This window comes from Macrobrachium rosenbergii, chromosome 23 (genome assembly GCF_040412425.1).
Source record: "Macrobrachium rosenbergii isolate ZJJX-2024 chromosome 23, ASM4041242v1, whole genome shotgun sequence".
NCBI classification, from domain to species: domain Eukaryota; kingdom Metazoa; phylum Arthropoda; class Malacostraca; order Decapoda; family Palaemonidae; genus Macrobrachium; species Macrobrachium rosenbergii.
The window spans coordinates 16,972,949-16,994,344 of NC_089763.1; the positions used below are offsets into that span (position 1 = coordinate 16,972,949).

The 21,396-nt window shown below is 37.2% G+C and overlaps 1 protein-coding gene across 1 annotated transcript in view; it reads right to left on the minus strand.

The window, feature by feature from the left end:
* LOC136851022 (uncharacterized) overlaps positions 1–21,396 on the minus strand; it is an 87,730-nt gene that overhangs the window by 49,194 nt on the left and 17,140 nt on the right. Inside the window, exons 6-8 of the mRNA XM_067124996.1 lie at positions 3,815–5,312; positions 1,268–1,333; positions 738–911 (exon numbers count right to left, since the gene is read on the minus strand). Of these exons, the coding sequence (XP_066981097.1) occupies positions 738–911; positions 1,268–1,333; positions 3,815–5,312 (1,738 nt within the window). The remainder of the gene's footprint in view (positions 1–737; positions 912–1,267; positions 1,334–3,814; positions 5,313–21,396) is intronic.

Below are 21,396 nucleotides of genomic sequence, written 5' to 3' on the forward strand. Positions count from 1 at the left end.
TGGCTGTGGTGCTAAATTTCAAAAGGAATCAAGATTGCTTGAATTAACATTAGTTCCCCTTTTCCAAGTTAAAATAATGAAAATGACCCTAATCCCCATTATTAAAAAATAAAGGTACCTTATGCATATAACTTAACCTTTACTACCAAGTAACAAACAAGCAGATTATTTAAATTACCAATTATAGTACAATACAATGATTTACGTTCTGTTGTATGATGAGCCTAAACTTTTAACTCTTTAGTCTTGAGAGTGTTGGAAGATTTCCAAGACAATTTGAAGCTGCTTTCAAGTTTACAGATTCTTTTTGTTTTGTTTTGGTTTTTGTCAATATAACCATAAATTTTGCTATTAAAGGTTTCCAAATTGCATTTCTCCATGCCACTGTGCTATCTTCTGAACAATTCTGAGATTTATTCCGTTAATTCTGCTGTTTATCCCTCTTAACCCAATTTTCCATAAGCTGCATTTCAGTTCTTGCTGCTATTGTAACTAAGTTTAATGAAACTGCAATCACACAACTCATGACATTGTTCTAGCAAGAACTTACAAAGGAGAAAAACACGAAATAACATGGAAAAGGAATAAAGTATGTATTAGTTCTTAAAGAAAATGAAAATTCACTGATAATACTAAAATATCCCTAAAAATAAAATTTTAAAAAATATAAAAGAAACCTTAAAACCAGAAAATGTCTGACAAACCACTGATGAATACCTACAGTACTGACAACTCACCACATTGTGCATCCCAGTGTTGAGGAGGAGGTCAGGCGGTACACAGGGACCCGTCACTGAGCAAACAGATTCAGAACGTTGGCGAGTATTTGTGGTACTGTTGCACACTGAACTTCCTCCACCCATTGACAGCGAAACCACCTCATCAACCACTAAGTCCTCCTCTTCAGATGCCTTTAAAATAAGGAAAATCTAAATAAAAAACATACTAAAGACTAGCATCAACAAAAAAAATGGATACATAAGCAGAGAAGCATCAGACTTTATTACCTGTGTGGAATACAGAATGCATTAAAAATAATTAATGAAACTGGAGTTAGTTTAGATGACAGAAATTCCAACTCATTCATAAGCATTTATTAACATTAGGAAACAAAAGAAAAAATTATTACATAACAAAAATTAACAAAAAGCCTTGATTCTTTTAAAATATAAAAAAATTGCATAAAAATAAATCAAGCAGGGCTTGACCAATAGCAATATAAAAAAGATGTAAAACACTAGCCACATAATGTGTGCGGAAATTATACCTCACAATCATCTGGATTCCCCGACTTATTGAGCATCAAATCAGTTACTATATCCTCATCTGAATCCTGAAAGAAGGGTTTAAAAAAAAAAAAGTTAGAAATGAAAGAAAATATAAGTATCTGCTAAATTTGACAACTTAACTCAGAAGGTTAATTTTATTAATCTCATTTATGCAGTAAATATCAGAACATGCCATTGGACAAGACCACCAAAAGCTAAGAAATTAAATTCTACAAAAAATTTAATAGTTAGAAAAACACACACACATACACACAAATAAAATCATTTACTTGAACAATATTATGAGAGGATACTGCACGAAGACAACCAATGTGGTATTGCTCTATTAAACATTAATAATACAGGTTAACTATACGTACATAAAAAATATGGTTGCTCTTTAGATAACTGCAAACCAATGAAAGTTACGTTTCTGTATACAGTATTCACATATTTTTAATTGTACTTAACATCAATTTACCACCATTTCTTCAATAAATCAAGACTGCAAAATGGTTGAGAAGGACATTATTATTGTAACCAGCTAGTCTCTCTTCTTAACCTGTTCATTTATAAAAGCAATGTCTTAACGTACAACATGAAAATCAGATAATATAAACTACTGAAACTATGAATATCCAACTGACCACAAAATAAGCATTCTGTGGGTATAATACTAAATAAGTTACAAGTAATGTCAAGTGGTTAACATCTCGACAGCTACCCTTTGCCTCAAAGCCATTAAGGAAACAACATCTCTGACAACCATGGTCAATCATACGTAATAAGGACAGATATAGTGCACTACAATATGTTACTTCACTGTGAGTTAGTAAGGCATTTAAGAATGATGCTACTTCAACTGGATCCAGGATGTGTATATATACGCAATGGTTGAAGAGATTATAAACACCTTCTCCAAAAATTCTATCATAAATTCTGCCTAAATCATGATATCAACAATCCAAAAACCTAGCGCAGATTCCTTCTCAACATTTCACTGAAATACTAAAGCTTCACTATCTTTGTGGCAGCAGGATAGGCATACAGAATTCAATTCTTCCAAGGTCACATATTTTTTAAGTTTTCCAAGAAAATACTGGACTTAGGTTTCATAGGTCTTTAGACATTAAAAAAAGTTATCAGTATATATTCTCCAAAACCAAAGCTAAAGCCTTTGAATTTTGGGCATATTCTGGAATTTATCTGCACCACATCCAAGAACAACATACTGACTAAACAAAGTAAGCGTTATTTTTCAAGGATCAGGTCAACACACAATAAAGAAACCAAAAAGCAAAGTAGATTGTCTACATAGTGCAAAGTCTTAGCGCAGAAAGTTTCAAGTATGTTTTTATGTTAGTCTGAATGAATAATAGAGTGTATCTTCTATTTACCACAATCCACCACCTTTCCACTTTGTAACCATAAATTTAAAAGCTGGTTGTACTGACCATTTTTACTATGAATGTTTGTTGAGTAAAGCTGACCTGTATTATTTAGAGCAGAAGAACTTGCACAAAATACTGTACAACTGTACAGATATGAACCTTTGGGAAATAGCTTTAAAGAAAAAGTAAAAAATTTGTTGTTCTGTATACACTACTTTTAACTTGGATATTTAATAGTATTCAAGCTGTTAAGCTGGGAGGGGGATACATTAATTCTGATGACAGCACAATACACCAAAAAATTAAGACTTACTGTGTTATTAGTTTGCTTGGGTTCTATCCTCTACTTTAGTTAAGATAAAAATTCTATTAAATTCCTTTTGTCCAAACCTCTACCACTATCAAAAAGTGATGAGAAAGCCAGCCAGTTGCACTAACAAGTAACTACGATGCATTTAAATTATTTGTACCCATCAGAAGAAATTTAACTTCCACTAAACTCAATCATGAGATAGACAGATCTATGGTACCTGAGGCTCAACCATGGAGGTAACCATTAACATTTGATCATCAATGACTGAAAATTTCTACAACTGAAAACTCTTCAACAGAACAGAAAACAGTACATGAACTAGCAACAGTCAAGTCCACACAACTTCCCAATTACATTAATTATGCCATTTCCTTGTGTGGGGAAACTCACAGTTTTGATCATTCACTACAGAACTAGCTTTCTGTAGATGAAACAGCTAAGATAGAGAGAGAGGGACCACATTAAGGCAATGTAATATACCTATTTTAAAAACGATGAATTCCCCTAAACAATACCAGAGATCCCTAGAAGTTGTAGATCTTAAGTCTCCACTCTGATTACAGATGCTACTGGTCCATGTTCAAATGTAATTATTGTAAAGCAAGTTACTAACCAGGAGGAAAATCTATTGTTGTTAAGGTAATACTGTCATGCATATTCAACTGCCAACTGCTACTGAAGTGGCCCCTAAAACTTTGCTATAAATTTCAATAAGACTAATTGCACAAAATCCATGTAAAATTATACATTCATCATCTATAAACTCATATATAAATGTACTTAACATATCCTATCAATATAGCAATATTTATTGATGAATTAAACTGTAATAGGAAACTTACATGAGGTAAACTACTGAAAGACTGCTCGTGATCCTTGTCTGAATGTTTACTATAACTGGAAAAGCTGCCAAAACATTGATTCCTGGAGAATGGCTCAACTTCCGAGTGGCTGAAATGACTTTCTGACATCGGAGACAGGTAACCAAATTTCAATGACCGACTCCAGTCTCTAATGTAAGTGGAAGAGTAGCTATCTGGGCTACAAAAAGGTGACTGAAGTACTTCGTTCCCAATGTGACTCTCAGGCATCGGAGAGAGAAAAACATGCCTCATGGACTGACTCCATTCCCTGATATGGGATGAGCTAATGCTTTTGTTGCTGTAGGCTGGGCTACTGGAGGGCTGTTCTGTATTACTCTGATTAATACATCTTTGGCCCCTTAGACAACTTTCTTTGGCTGATTTGTCATCCTGAGGGCTACTAATTTCTAGACATGAACTAGCCATCTGATTTAAACCACTAAGAAGGTTTGAAAAGAGACTCATTTTTCTCTTCTTAAAATCTAAACAACGTATATGCCTACTTTTTCTTTCCTCTCTGTCAGGGAATGGAAACCTGTCAAGAAGACCCCACTTTGTCATAGGGTTAGGTTGCTGATCTTCAGACCTCTCCACAGCTCTTAAAGCCTCTGATGTGAGTAGGACAGGTGTGGTAAGGCAAGGCTGTGGAGTAATCATTGGTCTATTCTCACTTGGATACAGTGAGAGTGTTGGAGCAGAAGACTGAAATGATGGTGTAAGTAACTCTGAAGCAGGTGTTGCCAGGATGTCTAAATCATAACCTGCATTATCAACAGAATTGCAATTCCCTATAACTTCACAGTTGTCTCTGAAACTCTCTTGAAAATTGCACAAATCTTCTGCGCTGACCACACTTCCTTCGGGAGTCATGCTGTACATAACACCATTCTCTCTGGCAGTACGATCAAATTCCTCCATAATACTCAGAACATCATCAGACTGACGGAGTTCCTCATTCCCCGCATTGCTAGATACTTGCCTACCTCTGACAAACTGGCAGTGGTACAAGTCAGATTCACTGCAATTACCAATTTTTGTCAGACTAGGTTGTTTAATTACCCTTCCATAATTACCAACAGGAAAATTTGTGTGCATACTGCCTTTCACAGTAAAACCTGGTGTATGCTCCAATGTTTTCAGTTTGTCAGAGTGACTCAAAATTTTCTGATCCATGCCATGATATTCCCCTTCCGCACAGCACTGAACACGAGCTTTTCCACCACACTCTGAAAGTTTATCCAGCTGCTGGATACCTGAAGATGACTTCTGTTCTGCCTTAGCTGGAGACTTGGCAGCTGTAATTTCCATTATCAAATTTTCCAGTTGCTGAAGGCGTCTCTGCTGTTCTAAATTTTGCATTTCAATCAGCTGGATTTTATTAGACAGCAGTTTATTCTGATGTACAAGTACATCTGAACTCTCCTGCCATTTTCCACCACAGGAAGATGAAGCCTCTTGTATGGATGCAAAAGGGGCTCTTTTTCACTTCTTCGATCCATTTTGGCAATATTAAAACTTAGCACTTTCCACACTGTCAAAATACTTCAAAATCCAAAGAACTAATTTCCTACCCTCTGGTTTAGGTATTCCTTTAACAGTTTTGATGATTTAGTCTACGATCATGGATAATCATAAAAAACTTATCCACACTGCACAATAAACAACTGGAATCATGATGAAATGTATTACTTGGGTGAACGTTTATATTCACTGCACTGTTAGCAAATAGTGCAAAATCAATTAAAACAAAGTTCCAAGCTCAAATGCTAAAATCAGCAAAATGTCCCGTTCCCATTGCTAGCCAAGGCATTATACAAATTTATTCTTTCAAGTTTCACTGTATGAATTGAACTGTAATAAGAAACTTGACTCACATTAGATAAATTACTGACCCTTGTTTGAATACTGACTTTTGACTGGAAAAGTTGCCGTAACACTGATTCATAGAGAATGGCTGAAGTAACTTTCTGACATCGGAGAAAGGTAAACAAATTTCAATGACAGGAGTCTCTAATTTAGGTGGAAGAACATCTTTTTGAGCTATAAAAAGGTGAATGAGGTATTTCATTCCCGCCCAGACTTTTACGCATTGGAGAGAAAACATGCCTCATGGACTGACTCCATTCTCTGACTGACTGGTCTCATTTCATCTAAAACTTCGACAATCATTCAATACGATGGATAGAACTTTCCAAAACTCCAGCGTATATGTTGCGCACAAGATAATACACAAATATGTATGGTATTTCTGTGGTCATGGTCACATTATGCTCTCACAATATGTCGAATCGATGACGGGCGGCAAACACTCCACACTCCACTCAGCGTTAAATACTACTAATCTGCATACATCTAAACAAGGTGCTTCAGGATGAACTTTCAGACGCCTGTCATCGGCAAAACCACCCGATTTTTTTTAAAGTTGCAAAACTGCTCAGCTTATCGTCACCTCGGTACTCGGTCTGATAAGAAATTGCTTAAAACATCCAATGCAGTGCCTATTACTTCTGAAAAGAAGCAGTTAGACTTCTCTTGTCAGTTATTAGTAGTAAGTATATTCCTCATCTTCATTTGCGCTGATAGTCGAAACACAAACTCCTCTGCCAAAAAGCGATCGATAACTAAAGAGAATAGAGCCCTCCTCTGTGTACAGTGAGCGATACGCAATGAGAAACTACACTGTTCTTGAAATGGCCCAATTATTTGCGTTTTCTTCCCGAGTCCATCGTTCACAATTAAACAATGTATAACTACATAAACGCCACAACGTAATCACAAACCAGCAGCTGATGACACCCTCTTAAAATATCCGACATTGAAGCGAGATGACACTGTTACTTTCATGGGGAAGTCAACACATCACCATAGGACGAAATGGGGTTTAACATAATTATACAGTAATGCCCGGTCAAGTTACCAGACGAAACGCCATTTATTTCTATTTATATCAAGACGTGTCAGTGGACTTCCTCGGTCTTCAGATGTTTCTTCAAACCCAAGCCGCCTTCGAAATGAACACAAAATCAGAAATGAAGAGAAACAGTGTCTGTTTTGGTGGGACCGCTGGCACACGTATACACGCCGAATTGAACACACCCCCAGACACACTGCCTGGTACGTTTTACCGCGTGGCGGCTTCAGCTCTCCGTTGCCACATCATCTCGGGTCCCAAACACTTTTCGTTATTTACAGTTTGTGAAACAATCCCGGCTTTTTTTTTTCCTAAGCAATGCTACATTCAGTATCCGTTGTGGAATTTCACAGAGAAGTTGGCATTGCAGTTTCCAGTTTCGTATGATTTCTACTGGCTTTCCCAAAAGCAACAGCCAAAAACTACTATAAATTTACATATCACTGTCCCAATACAACTGTTAATACAGTCTCAGACGTTTGTGCGTGCGTTCGCCGTTCTCTCAAATGTCCACTACTCTTTACTGTAACCCACATCAGAATGTAATGTGCGCGTGCGCAATAAGACTATAAATGATGCTTGGATAGGAAAAAATGGCTTATCCAAACATTACATTCCAAAAACAATAAAAAGAAAAAATCACTGAAAAGAAAGGTTTGACTGGATTCTTACTCCAGTGATACCTGCGCAATGGTAGTCATCCTGGGAATTTTGGAAACACATATGGCATTCTAGCTCATAAAATGACGTGAGTCCGATGTAACAGGGTGTGTGCGCTTAACCACTAACATAAAACCATGATGCGGATATGAACGCTCATGAACGTCATATACACAAACACATACATATACATGCATTATACATATATATATATATATATATATATATATATATATATATATATATATATATATATATATATATATATACTCTTACAATAGCCTTTTTACACAAATTAAAATCATGTTATCTCAAGGACAAATATTGATATTCTAAAAATAGTTCGTTTCGAGACACGCACAACACTATTCAAAGGAATAATATTCTTGGCCCCTCTAACTAGATTTAATTTGCTGTGATCACACACACACAGGAAACAGTATTCACAGCAATAATTCACTGTGCGAAAAAATGAAACTGTTGCTGAAATATTTCATTTGTTCCAGTTACTGATAACATGTTTTTTTCCTAAACAACCACGATTTCATCAGTAGATGTCTATGAAAACTCCAGTTTCGGTAACATCAAATGTCAAGAAAAAAGAAATTATTATTACGGCAACAGGCCTACCCCAACGCCAAATCAAAGTCCTTCAAAAGAAGGCATCGTGCTTACCCCATATGAAAAATGGGAAAAAAGCACGTTAAACGAAGAAGAAGTGAATGAAACACAATAATCGCTATCTGGCAACAACGAAACACCCCACAAAGGAGAAAGTTCAAGATAATTTTCAATTTTTCTAACAAAAAGATAACCATCAAACGTGATAACGCTTACGAAGGACAGATAAACGCCAATCAACTCATAGGCAGACTAGACAAAAAGAACGCAAAACTTTTGTTATATACTGTATATATTTAATTGTGTATGTATAAGTGTATATTATATCATATATAAATATATATACAGTATGTATATATATATATATATATATATATATATATATATATATATATATATATATATATATATATATATATATATATATGTACCTACATCTGTTTTTGTGTCCAGTATCTGTAGAATCAATGTTAACAAATCGTTGAAATACACACACACACACACACACACACACACACACACACACACACACACATATATATAATTTATTTATACGTATCTACATGTTTTTATGTACAGCATGTAGAGCCAGATATTAACAATTCCCTGAAATACACATACGCACATAATATTATACTGTATGTATCTTCTTCTTTATCTTCAGCTTTTCCCATCTTTATATGGGGTCGCTGTTTGTTATTAGTCTTCCCCATCTTCTGCGATCATGCACCATATATATATATAAATATATATATATATATATATATATATATATATATATATATATATATATATATATATATATGTATATATATATATATATATATACATGTGTATGAATTTCAGCGAATCGTTAATATATGATTCTACATATACTGTACACAAAACAGATGTAGACACATATAAATAAATCTTATTTATTTATAATATACACATATATATATATATATATATATATATATATATATATATATATATATATATATATATATATATATATATATATATATAATCTTCAGGAATTAATATAACTCTCTTTCTCTCTCTTCTCTCTTCTCTCTCTCTCTCTCTCTCTCTCTCTCTCTCTCTCTCTCTCTCACACACACACAAGGGTAATCTTATTTTGATCTTTGAAGCAGGCATGACAATGAGCAAGGTCATCGAGGCTCAGAGAATCAGACAACAACACAATATTCTTTAAAAGGCGCAGATTGGTGCCTGATACATCATAAGCACTCATAAAAGGGTGAACGGCCACTGGTATGACCGGGACCCTTGGTAGAACAGACTGATTTCTGCCAGTTTATTACAACGAAGACCCTCAGATGAAGAAGTCTGTGCAATATCGTAGATGACATGGCGCGACAGCGTGGAGAGAGAGAGAGAGAGAGAGAGAGAGAGAGAGAGAGAGAGAGAGAGAGAGAGAGAGAGAGAGAGAGAGAGAGAGATTCGTGGCTGAAAATTTTACGGACCTAGATCAATTTTTTTTTTTTTTTTTTAACCAGGATAGTCCAATCGTTGATTTAATCGTCTCGTTAGTTAGCAAAAATTGTGCAGAATAATGCTGCTAAGATCAGGCCAAATACAGATAGGGTCTGTTCAACTCAGGCGGTGATGTTTTTCTAATACCTATTCTCTCACTTAAACACCAAGCCTGGTTTTATTTTCACATAAAATAGAGCAGATTCAAGAAACATAGCTACTGCAGCTTTCTTCTTTATATGTTTATTCTTTACTTATTCATTTGCTTACCCATAGACTGGTTTGGTTTATTCTCTTCAAGTCCACTTTTATAACATGACAAATTGGTTGGTCTCTCTCTCTCTCTCTCTCTCTCTCTCTCTCTCTCTCTCTCTCTCTCTCTCTCTCTCTCAGATAGTAATATTATTATCAAGATTATAAATAATTGTTAAGAAACAAATCTTATTATGAAATACTAATTGTTAAAAAATAAATACATAGAAAATTCGACATAGGACAGTGTAAAAAAAGGCAGTTGCATTTGCACGACCTGACCACACAAAGAAAACAATATTAAAAGCACAAGAATTATATCAAAGTATGGAAGGAATCAAGGGGATAAATGATGAAGAATATGATACAGAGAACACACTTCAAGAAAGTTTCTCATTAACACTCGATATCACATAAACACATCCGAACTCTTACGTTTACAAATGACACATACTGTATACATAAAGGTTGTAATTATACACGCATCAAACGATTATAATATTATCGGGAAAAGTACAAAAAGGTATTTGCATTTATTTGACTTCATAAGAAAAATCTATATAATGTATAGTCCTTTAGGGAATAAAATGATCAAACAAATAATAAACAACTCCGGATAGTCTTCACTTGAACAATTTTTGTATGACATACAGCAACACATTCTTTCAAGAGATTGGTTTTTTTTTAATGTTCTTAGTTAACATCCGCTTAGTGCTACTCTCTTTTTTTTCTATGATGAATTTTTTTTTATTTAAATGACGGATTTTAAAGAGAATACTAATTTTAGCAAAGGATTGCGCAATTTCATCAGGATGACGTTTCACAAGGGGCGGGGCTAGGTTTAAGCTCCACCACATGAACGGACCCATCTGTATTGGCCCTGGCTAGGATGACATTGTTCGATAATCATCTCGTTAATAAAGTAAATATATAATACTACGAGACAACGGCCAATTGGAAGTAGGATAGGAACTAGAAACTTATTGATTCGCCCGCCGATATTTTAGAGTACCATAGCATAAAATAGTCATTAATTATCCTTTGAATAGGGATGAGCAGTTTCTCAAAACTCGAATTATTTTTATATCAGAATACACACGCACACAGATATATATATATATATATATATATATATATATATATATATATATATATATATATATATATATATATATATATATATATATATATATATATATATTATATATATATATATATTAGTTTATGAGCATTCATACCTGCATCATAATTTAAAAATAAAGCAATTAATATTACATGTTTACCGTCACCTCCAAAGAAAAGAAATAACAGACTTCAGCACAATAATTTTTCGAGTTCAAGCTTCTAACTCGGTTGCCGAAGCATTAAAATAACAGGTTCATCACGACAGGTGCAAAGGGCGCACCTGCAAACCACATGATCAAAAATACATGTGTGCGTTTACATGGCACCGCTCAACCAATAGGATCTGAAAGTACTTGTCCAACATATGTTTGCGTTAATGGTTGATTTGCGATGGCTGACATGACGTGTTATGATAGAGAATAAGATTTCAGGACTGAAGTGAAACAACTCAAAAGGCAAACGTTCCTGATTTTAAGGGTGCGCTGGTACACTTGGATACATAACACCCCGTGTGGTTAAAATTTCGTGATCTCTTGCCAGTGTTTGTTACTACTTGTCTCCAATAAAAGTTACCTTTTTTTCGCCCAGGGGTAGACAGTATTATCTGGGTTACTTTGAAACCTGACAGCCTTCTGGTGATTCTTTCGTGGTTGAAACACGAAATTCGTCAACAAATAATGATGTACAGATAAAATTAATGAGCTTTTCAAACTGTTATCAACATCCACTAACTTCTGAGAGAGAGAGAGAGAGAGAGAGAGAGAGAGAGAGAGAGAGAGAGAGAGAGAGAGAGAGAGAGAGAGAGAGAGAGAGTTTCTGTTCCTTGGAAACTATGATAAACGGATAATTTCGACAGTACTACGTACTGACATGCGAAAAAAACTTCAGGTGACACGGTTATATCCAGGAACCTCTGGAAACGACGACAAGTTCTATTCCGCTCACCGGACTCGCCATGAAAGTAACTGCCTATGCCGTCTTGAGTGATTATGTCATGGCGTAATAGATTTTGGTTTCAGCTTTCCATTTTTTCAATCTGAAAAGCCGGCGAGGTAATGAAATGACTTCGCTAATTTTCTAATATAAAACTGAATATTCTGATACAGTATTGTACGCTGCTTTTTAGTTTTCCTATTAAAACATTCTTACAAACAGTCGTTTTCCCTCTCTGAAACCGTAAAATATGACCTCACCCTGGGGCGAGGGGGACTACCCGGTTCCGAGTCGAGAGAGATGGAAAAAGAATTTAGCTGACGGAAATAATCAGTTCCACATAAACGTAAATTTCTAACGTGGACGACTTCTAATTTCAGTGCGGTGCACCAAACGCCATTTCTTTCCTCGAATGAAAACCGGTGGGGCATAACCAAATTAAGTAACTTATCGACAAGATAAGAAACACAGCAATGAGTCACTCGGGTCGAGTACGTCAGACAGAATTAACCCTGGTTATCAACATTCACAACTCGATCCGCAGGCGAACTTAATGCAAAGGTAAACTCCGCATCTCCGCAACTAAATTAATAACATCTGCTACACGCGATTCTTCCCTCTGGATATCTAAGAGATATGGGTGTTTCGCGATTAATTAAACATACATTGCCGTAACGTGGACGAAGAAATCTTCTACGAACCAAAGATGCAACTCAGACTGGTATTTAAAACGAGATATTAAGAACTCCACCTCCGAGCTGTGTACATCCTCAACAACATTTCACACCCAAAATATTACTTCGGACCTTTTTAAATTAAATGTGGTCTATTATATGCAAGCTGTAATAAGAGAGGAAAATTACTGCCCTTGGACAGCCCGAACGTGAACGAAAGGTGATTAATTTAGAAAAATGACGGAGCTTATCCCGAAAGGGGGCGATGGTATGGTATAAAAAAATATTGTTGTTTTTCGTGTCTGCATTATAACATTACCCAAGACATTTTCTGTAATTATATTTTAAAGAACTTCCCTTGCAAAATATTATAAATATTATAGAGTTTGATACTTTTTTTAATCTACCGAATAAGTACTTTCCCTCTGCTGCCAACCTGTATTTCTCCTCCTGCGTCTGTTTATCCTGACTTAAATACAACTTCTAATTTAGAGGCTGAAACAAACTGCCACTTAAGCTGAAGCCAAACACCTCTCACTCCCTTAAACAATTAGCCTACTTGCACCTTGCACCTATGTTAACTACAACATGCATTCAAATTTAAGACCTAAACATAAACCATATCAAAACAATTTGTATTGTATATACTAACGAAAACTATATATAAACACCAAGCTTTGGTTCCATACCAATGGTAAATGTACATTCTATTAATTAAATGACTCATGGGGTCATGATTCTTTAAAATTTCAATTGCATGCAATCACTCATACGGTAAAATAAAAAATAAATAAGTACAGCAAAACATGCAATCACTCATACGGTAAAATAAAAAATAAATAAGTACAGCAAAACACAGAACTCCCGCAGAGCCGAATAGGAAATAAAATCGTGGGTCAAATCCAGTTTGACCCCTTAGTAGACTGAAGTACGGAACAATTAAAGGATAATAAAGAAAGACTGTTATATACCATCAAGCCAAGACTTCAGCGTATCCGACGCTATGTTTAATCACGATAAGAGAAAGTCCAAGAACAATACATCAGGTTAACTATAATTTTCATTCACAAGTTGCCTTGTCATCGATTATTATCAAGCCTAGCGACACTCTAATCAGGATATGTAATCATTTTGACCGATAATATACCCATGCAAAACACTAACTGATCTTACCGAAATGACGTAACTACAGAGAGAGAGAGAGAGAGAGAGAGAGAGAGAGAGAGAGAGAGAGAGAGAGAGAGAGAGAGAGAGAGAGAGAGAGAGAGACTTTATTCAACACAAGTGTTCAAAAACAGAATGCTCGACTGTATTCGTACGAGGCCATCATCATGATGTGTGTGTGTGTGTGTGTGTGAGAGAGAGAGAGAGAGAGAGAGAGAGAGAGAGAGAGAGAGAGCAACGACCTTCATTGGTATCATCAACCTAAATGGGTACTCAGAGTTTCATGCCACGTAACCTGACAGATGCTTCTGAGAGAGGCTGTACGGAAAGTAATTGCAAAACGTACTCATGAACACACGCAAGCATGATATGGGTGAACATACAATATATATACACAGAAACACGGTTCTGGTTTCCGTTGAGGGCCATTTGTAAGTAAACATTCATTGTTATCAAGAAACTCGCATTCGTCACTAATATTAATGAAGGTCGTTTCTCGTCATGCTACACGTGCGGCCACATTGCAGACGGCAGGTGGGGGGGGGGAGATCTGCCAATAACGTCACAAACCTGTTGACACCACTGTTTAGGAATTGATGTTCAGCTACAACGATTGGTCTTAACACTGAATACAATCTAGCAAAATACGAACAAAGTGGAAGCACTATTTGTAAACTCATCTTCCTCTCTCTCTCTCTCTCTCTCTCTCATGCTCGACCTGCTTGCCAAATACGTATCCGTGACGTCACTCCTGAACCATTTCTTCTTATCGTCATCATCTCCTTGATCGAGACTAGTTTATAAGAATACTTCAAATTGTTACTCAAGAACAGAGATTTTACTTAAGATACGTTACGAGGAGGTTTACTGCAAAGAGTAGATAAGTAACTTTCAAATCCCACGGAAGTGTGACGATATCGCATCCAATTTTTCCTTGCTGGCAGCATATGACATACAGCAAGCAAATAGGGATGCACTGTAATTTGCATACATATTCGTCATCAGTGGCCCCACAGACTACGCTCTTCATGTCTATTGAAGAAATACTCCCACACAAATTCCGTGATCTTTCTTTCTTAACGATATTATCGTACCCAGTCCTGAAGGGTCAGCGACTTAGGGCGGGGAAAGGGGGGGGAGGGGTGGGGGGCAGTCGGAACCCAGTTCAAAGGAAGGAAAGGAGACAAAAATGGGGTTAAGAAATGATTGGGCCAATGGCGTATAACCGGCACCTGAAGTACTGAGGGCTACAAGAATATTGGGAAAAGAGAGAGCTCGAGGAAAATTCCACAGAATGACTATAATGGAAAACCCATAGACGATGGTGAATTGGCCAGCAGGGCAGATCGCCTGATTCACGCAAACTAGTACTGAGAGCACTAGCATGCAAGAACGATAACTACTGTTAACGAGAGCCGGAAAACCACCTTTAAGGATCAAAATAATACAGACAAAATTATTGTAATATACTTTTCTATATCAATATCCATAACAATTCTCACTTCAGTAATACTCAGAAGGCCCCAAACGAATAATTACACTTGCGACCCAAATCAACAGATTCCATTATTCATTCCGAGAGTTTCAACATCTGTGGCCAATATCATCAAGGCGACCAAAAATAGCACTGACAATAATTCCGTAACAATTAATGTTACACCGAAATACTAGAGTGAATTGGCGAGATTTCCTTCAACTGTACATTTTAGCATCCGTTACATCAACAGTGACCAATATTCATTAAGATCAAACTCACGCAAAACAAAAGACGAACTGAACCTGTCAGTAATTCAGAATGGAAAAATTCCCAGGATTAAAATGTTATTGTTTGAAAGTCTATTGTAAAATTTACAAATATTTCGTTTTCTCACTGTCTCCACTACAATCATATTTTCCATTACTTGCTGTGCTAGTAAGTATTCAAAAGAAACAAACCTATAGAGCGAAATCTGCTAGACAAACTTCGGAAAATAAGTCGACTATAAGTGAAAAAATAAACTTTGTTTAGGTGCTAAAAGCAAGAAGTGTTTAAATTATTCTTACGATAAAAAAAATTAGGATTTTGTTCATTATTATGCTAAACGTGGCAAATTTAAACTCCTTTGTTTATAACACCTCATACGGATGTAAAAATGACTCAAATTTCTTGGAATACATATGAGAAAAAAATAACGAATTTAGACCTTACTGCCCGTCACGAAGAATAAAAGTGCGAAATTCATCTTATTCTCGTCCATCAGGCAGTGCAAACAAACGTACGATTTCTTTGTTCAAATGATGGACGAAATGGAACACTAAGAAAATCTACCTGTAGCATTTTTCGCAAAGCTATAGTAAAAATAGTTCGGGCCCTTACCAATAAATTCCTTATAACGCCAAAGGCGTCACCTTTCTCTTCCGTTGCGCAACACTAGTGTTACGTTACGTCATGTGTCAGTAACATGGTAACGGCGCAGCATTAACAACAGCGGGCATATAATTTCCCCAAAACGTTTCACCAATAACCCCAAATGTTTGTTGTTTACCCTCAGCATTTAAGACACCTCTGTACACCAAAGCCACTTTAACCTGTTGTCCTTTCTCATGTTTCTATATCATACACCAAAGCTAGTTTAACCTGTTATCCTTTTCACGTTTTTATATAATAAAATAATGATGCTTCATGGAGCAACATTGCTTTATTATAATTTTATTTCAATCTTGACCTCCTTGTGTCTTCCAAACAACAAAAACATCATCAAGAAGAAGAAGAAGAAGAAGAAGAAGAAAAAGAAGAAGAAGAAGAAAAAGAAGAAGAAGAAGAAGAAAAAGAAGAAGAAGAAGAATCACGACCAAGAGAGCGCGTCCCTTCATAGAAATGCAACAGACGCCTTGAAGAAAAATTTCCCGCGAAAGCCCAAGCACAAAAGGCAAAATCTTAAGGTCGTTCTTCCCATTCAACGAAGACAGGGCAGCCGCCCCTATGGCCGATCATTTCTTTGTGCTGTGCTGCACCGTCGACGGCGGCCGCCGCAGCAGCAGCTGGCATCCATCCAAAAATGGCGGAAATGAAATCAGCTGATTCAGAATGTAAATAAAGGGAGTTGGTTTCGTTACCAACAAAACAGAGCGACCGAGAAACTTCTTGTAATATCGACATGAACTATATTTAGCAAACAAAGCTTATTTTCGATACCATGGTGTTATTCATTTTTTTATTGTTATTACTATTACTTGTATTATTGTTATAATTGAGCAAGCAGCATTACCAATGTATACAATGCATAGGGGGCTCTGACATGGACTGGAAGGTAAGGAAATATTTAATGCCTTCATAACATCGACTGGAAGGTAAGGAAATATGAAATGACTTCATAAAGTCTTTAACTTCAACGACAACACAAACAAACGTGTTTTGATAGCAAATCGTGATGTAAGTAAGATGGAAAACTGAGAAGTAGAACTGGCGCCATCAAACCAGCCCCCCAACCCCTGTCCCTTAAATTCATCGCTTGCCTTTAGATCACGTGACCGAGACCCCAACTAAAGGACGCCCGGGCCCTCATAACTGCAAAGGAGGTTTAAACTTGACCTTGAGAGATACGAGGGGATGAGGGACTGGGAGAGGAAGGTGGAAGCAAACGCTACAACTCCCTTCATAACAAAGCCGAAAGGTGGTCTCTGTTTTCCCCTGTCCTTCGTTAATGCAGTTATTTGCATTGCACTGCCTTGTACGATATCGAGGTGAAAGAACTGCAAGCAGCTCGAGATGACATCATTTTAATGGGCAACGCATTCGCATTTTAAATGAACAGCAAATGGCTCGGACTATGGGTGGGTAGAAACATAGCGGAAATAGGTTAATGACACATCGGATGCCCCAGGGGGAATGGTTCTGAGACCCACCAGTCACGGTATGGTCAACGCTATCCCACCATCCCACAAGCTATGCATATCTCGTACAGGACCCGCAATCACAGCTTTTAGGTTACCTCAATTCTCAATGTAAAAAAAAAATCACACGTAAGTTTTATATTACATGTTAAGAAATTAAAATGTATCATGAAAAACTACTATTTCACCCTGTTATTTTTCATGAATAAACAAATGAACAAGGCTTGAGGAGGAAGACAGACAAACATAGCACCAACAACATCCCTCCTTTACAAGAACCACTATCTCTCTTGGCTGGGAGACTGGGGGAGCGTCAACCAACTTGCCTTGTTCCCTTACTCTAGCGTGTGGGTGCATTCGGAGGAGGAGGAGGAGGAGGAGGAGGAGGAGGAGGGAAAGAGAGTACACCTCGTACGTGGGTTAACCAAGTTTCGAAAGCAACTGTAATTTCTTTTATTGTGAAACTTTCCTTCCCCAAATTCCCTACATAGATTTCGTTTCCGCAAACCTCTCGAACTGCCAAACTTTTTTTTTTATATAACATCAATTTCATTACATCTGAACTGTTTGGGTAAATGACCAAACTCGAGTACGTTTCTAGAAAACATACTGCTACTCTACGACCACACCAAAAATGGAATACAGTATCTAAAAGTTCTTCGATAAAACAGCTATATACCTGTATAAATGTGTATAATTGCTACCTGTATGATGTGTATAAGTAGTATAAATAGATAAGAAAACATGACTGCGTAACCTCGTGAATAAAGGAAATGAATGTGCTTGCGTAATCTCATGAAAAACATAAAAGTCGAAGGAAACGTGGCACAGTATGGTTGACGGAACATTCTGACTCATCTTCACAGATGCTCACTGACAAGCGACGAGCCATAAAAACGACCAGGTTTTTCGGATTCATAATACTTGGCATCGTTGAAATAATCTAATCCTTAACGAGAGAGAGAGAGAGAGAGAGAGAGAATCTATAAACATGGTACTTTGGTCGCAAGTTAACAGCAACTAAGATAGGTAAGTAAATGCGGTAAAAACTGGCTGACCGTCTCGATATCTATCACAAAGTTTCTTAGCTTCTACAGAGAGTGTTTCTCTCTCTCTCTCTCTCTCTCTCTCTCTCTCTCTCTCTCTCTCAATACATTCCTTTTGTGTGTAACTTCAACTTTGTCTTGGTGGTAAATTTGTGACAGAAGCAGAACTACTTATTTTGAGAGAGAGAGAGAGAGAGAGAGAGAGAGAGTTTTCCTTAAGAAACACGGGCGCAGAAATTCCACGGTTCTGACATCACAGGCTCAAAGCAACAAAGAAAGCAGGGTTTGTGAAATAGAGTCGGTCATGCCAAAAACAAAATTTAACTGACAAGCAGCGGTGTTGTTCATCCTCTCTCTCTCTCTCTCTCTCTCTCTCTCTCTCTCTCTCTCTCTCTCTCTCTCTCTCTCTCTCGGGATGAGTACATGACGCACGGCCCCCTTCTAAGAACACAAATCCCAACCGACAAACCCAAAACCTTAGGGGGAGCGGGCGGGTACTTGTCACTTTCCCATCGAAGCCGAGGAGGAAGAGGAAAGCGATCGACACCACTCTCCACGGACCAAGGTGCACCCCAGATCGTACCATAAGCGTCGTATCTCATTCTTTACACCCAATGAGAAATCTGAGTCCATCAATCAACAGAAAGCACTCGGAGCATAACACCAAGCAAAAACAAAAATAAAAATAATCTGTTAGTAATTGAGTTATCTCGAGGTCAAACGCAAACAAACACAACCTCCAGATAAATCCGTGGGCAGAGATGATTAAGAGCTTCGTGGTTACTCAAAGTGAATTCCCTTTTTGCAAAATGACACAGGCTAACTATAACCAGTGAGTTCTTTCAGAGCTTCCCGTATGAACCAAAGAAATCAAAACAAGGAGATGACGCAGTATCTACTACACTACCGAGGAGACCCAGTGAGAATTTGGCCCAGACTCCTCACATCCATATAAACGACACAAATATAAAAATATTATCCGAATGAATGACAAAATGACCCATCCAGTCTCTCCCCACCCTTTGTTTCTCGACAGAGATCACGCAATAAATTTCGTATTCGTCAAAGAGACGGAATTTTCAAGGTACTGAACGGGTTACTTCCACCAAAAAACCTCTGCATGGTCACCAACTCCTGGCGGCCTTGAACGAAAGGGACCCCTGGAAGCGTCAAAAGAATACCTGTACCGCCCACCCTCCGACGCTCAGTCGGATTCTACATGAAAACTCGTCGATACTCATTCACGCAAGTGAAACTAGAGAACTCTCTACACCGTGCGAGTCATGAATCAGATCCAGAGGCCCTTCATTCCTCAAACCGTTGGACTGTGGAACAGCCTCCCAAAGGATGTTGTGCAATTGGAACTTCAGAAGTTCAAGCGAAGATGTAATGCAATACTACTCTAATACTCTTCTCTTTGCATTTTAATACATTTTTTATCTATCTATTAATTTATTTCTCTTCTTTTTCTATAGGTGGGATCTCTTCCTTTTGTATTTCCTTTTGCCTCCTCTTACTTCTTCCTAATGAACACCATACTCTTTGAAAGCTTGAATTTCATGTCAATGGCCCCTGTGGGTTTGTTCCATATGAATAGGTTTCATCTTCTGGATAATAATAATAATAATAATAATAATAATAATAATAATAATAATAATAATAATAATAATAATAAGCTATTTAATCTGTGTGTACATAAAAAAAAATCGACTTCCGCCACGCTGCCAACCACCACTAAGGTGCCAAACTTACTTCTGCGGTTTACTCGGCTAGATGACGGGCAAAAATATAAAATCATTCAGAACGAGACAAAAGCTTAATGAACAGTATCGAAACTCTACAACGAATGCTTGGCAATAGGAAAACGAAAAAGGATACCTACATATTGTATATTATACAGCTCTTGAGCGACATAAAACAGGCTAACTTTTTAATAGTTTACTTTTAAGTGAAACCCAAACGCTCATCTGAATTCGTGCGGAGGAAATTTCATTAAAACAATACCCCGAATTGCTGATTAAAAACAGACTGACTTAATACCTGGAATAAACTTATCCTGATTAACTGCATGAAAGGGGACAACATAAAAATTTACGACCCAACGCATGAATGTATCTTGTACCTTGATATTAACCAGTTCGTCAGGGCTCTTGCTGTCTTTTTTACAAGTCACTTGATGCTTCACACGCGAGACTAGCAATTGAACAGCCAAGGCAAGAGATATAATAGATCACCTTGACAAGAGAGATTTTCCATTCACGAAACACACACTCTCTCTCTCTCTCTCTCTCTCTCTCTCTCTCTCTCTCTCTCTCTCTCTCTCTCTCTCTCTCTCTACTGAACTGACTGGAATCTGATCAGTGAAGTTGGAGAAAGCTATTCGATGAGAAAGTAGTAGACTTTAAGCTAACAAATAGTAGAACTGACTGGAGTCTGATCAATGAAGCTGGAGAAAGCTACTGGATGAGAAAGTAGTAGACTTTAAGCTAACAAATAGTAAAAAGAGGGGCTTAGGGATACGAGGGTGGACCTGCGGAATGAAAAGATGTATTATATGGAAGCCTGTCTGAGTCAGCGCCCTGAAAGAAAATCTGTTATAGTGAGAAAGATGGTGTCATTCGTCCAAGCTGTCAGAGACGGCCCCTGGCTAGCGTGTTGGGAGGGGAGAGATGCAGATACTAGATATGTGACTGGGGGAGACGCAGAGGAACTCACGGGTTAAGTAATTAAAGTTAAGGGATGAGCAAACCACTGATATACCAAGACAGATTTAAAAGAACTCCAGTGAACGCCAACACCGTCATGCTTGTAATCGTATTC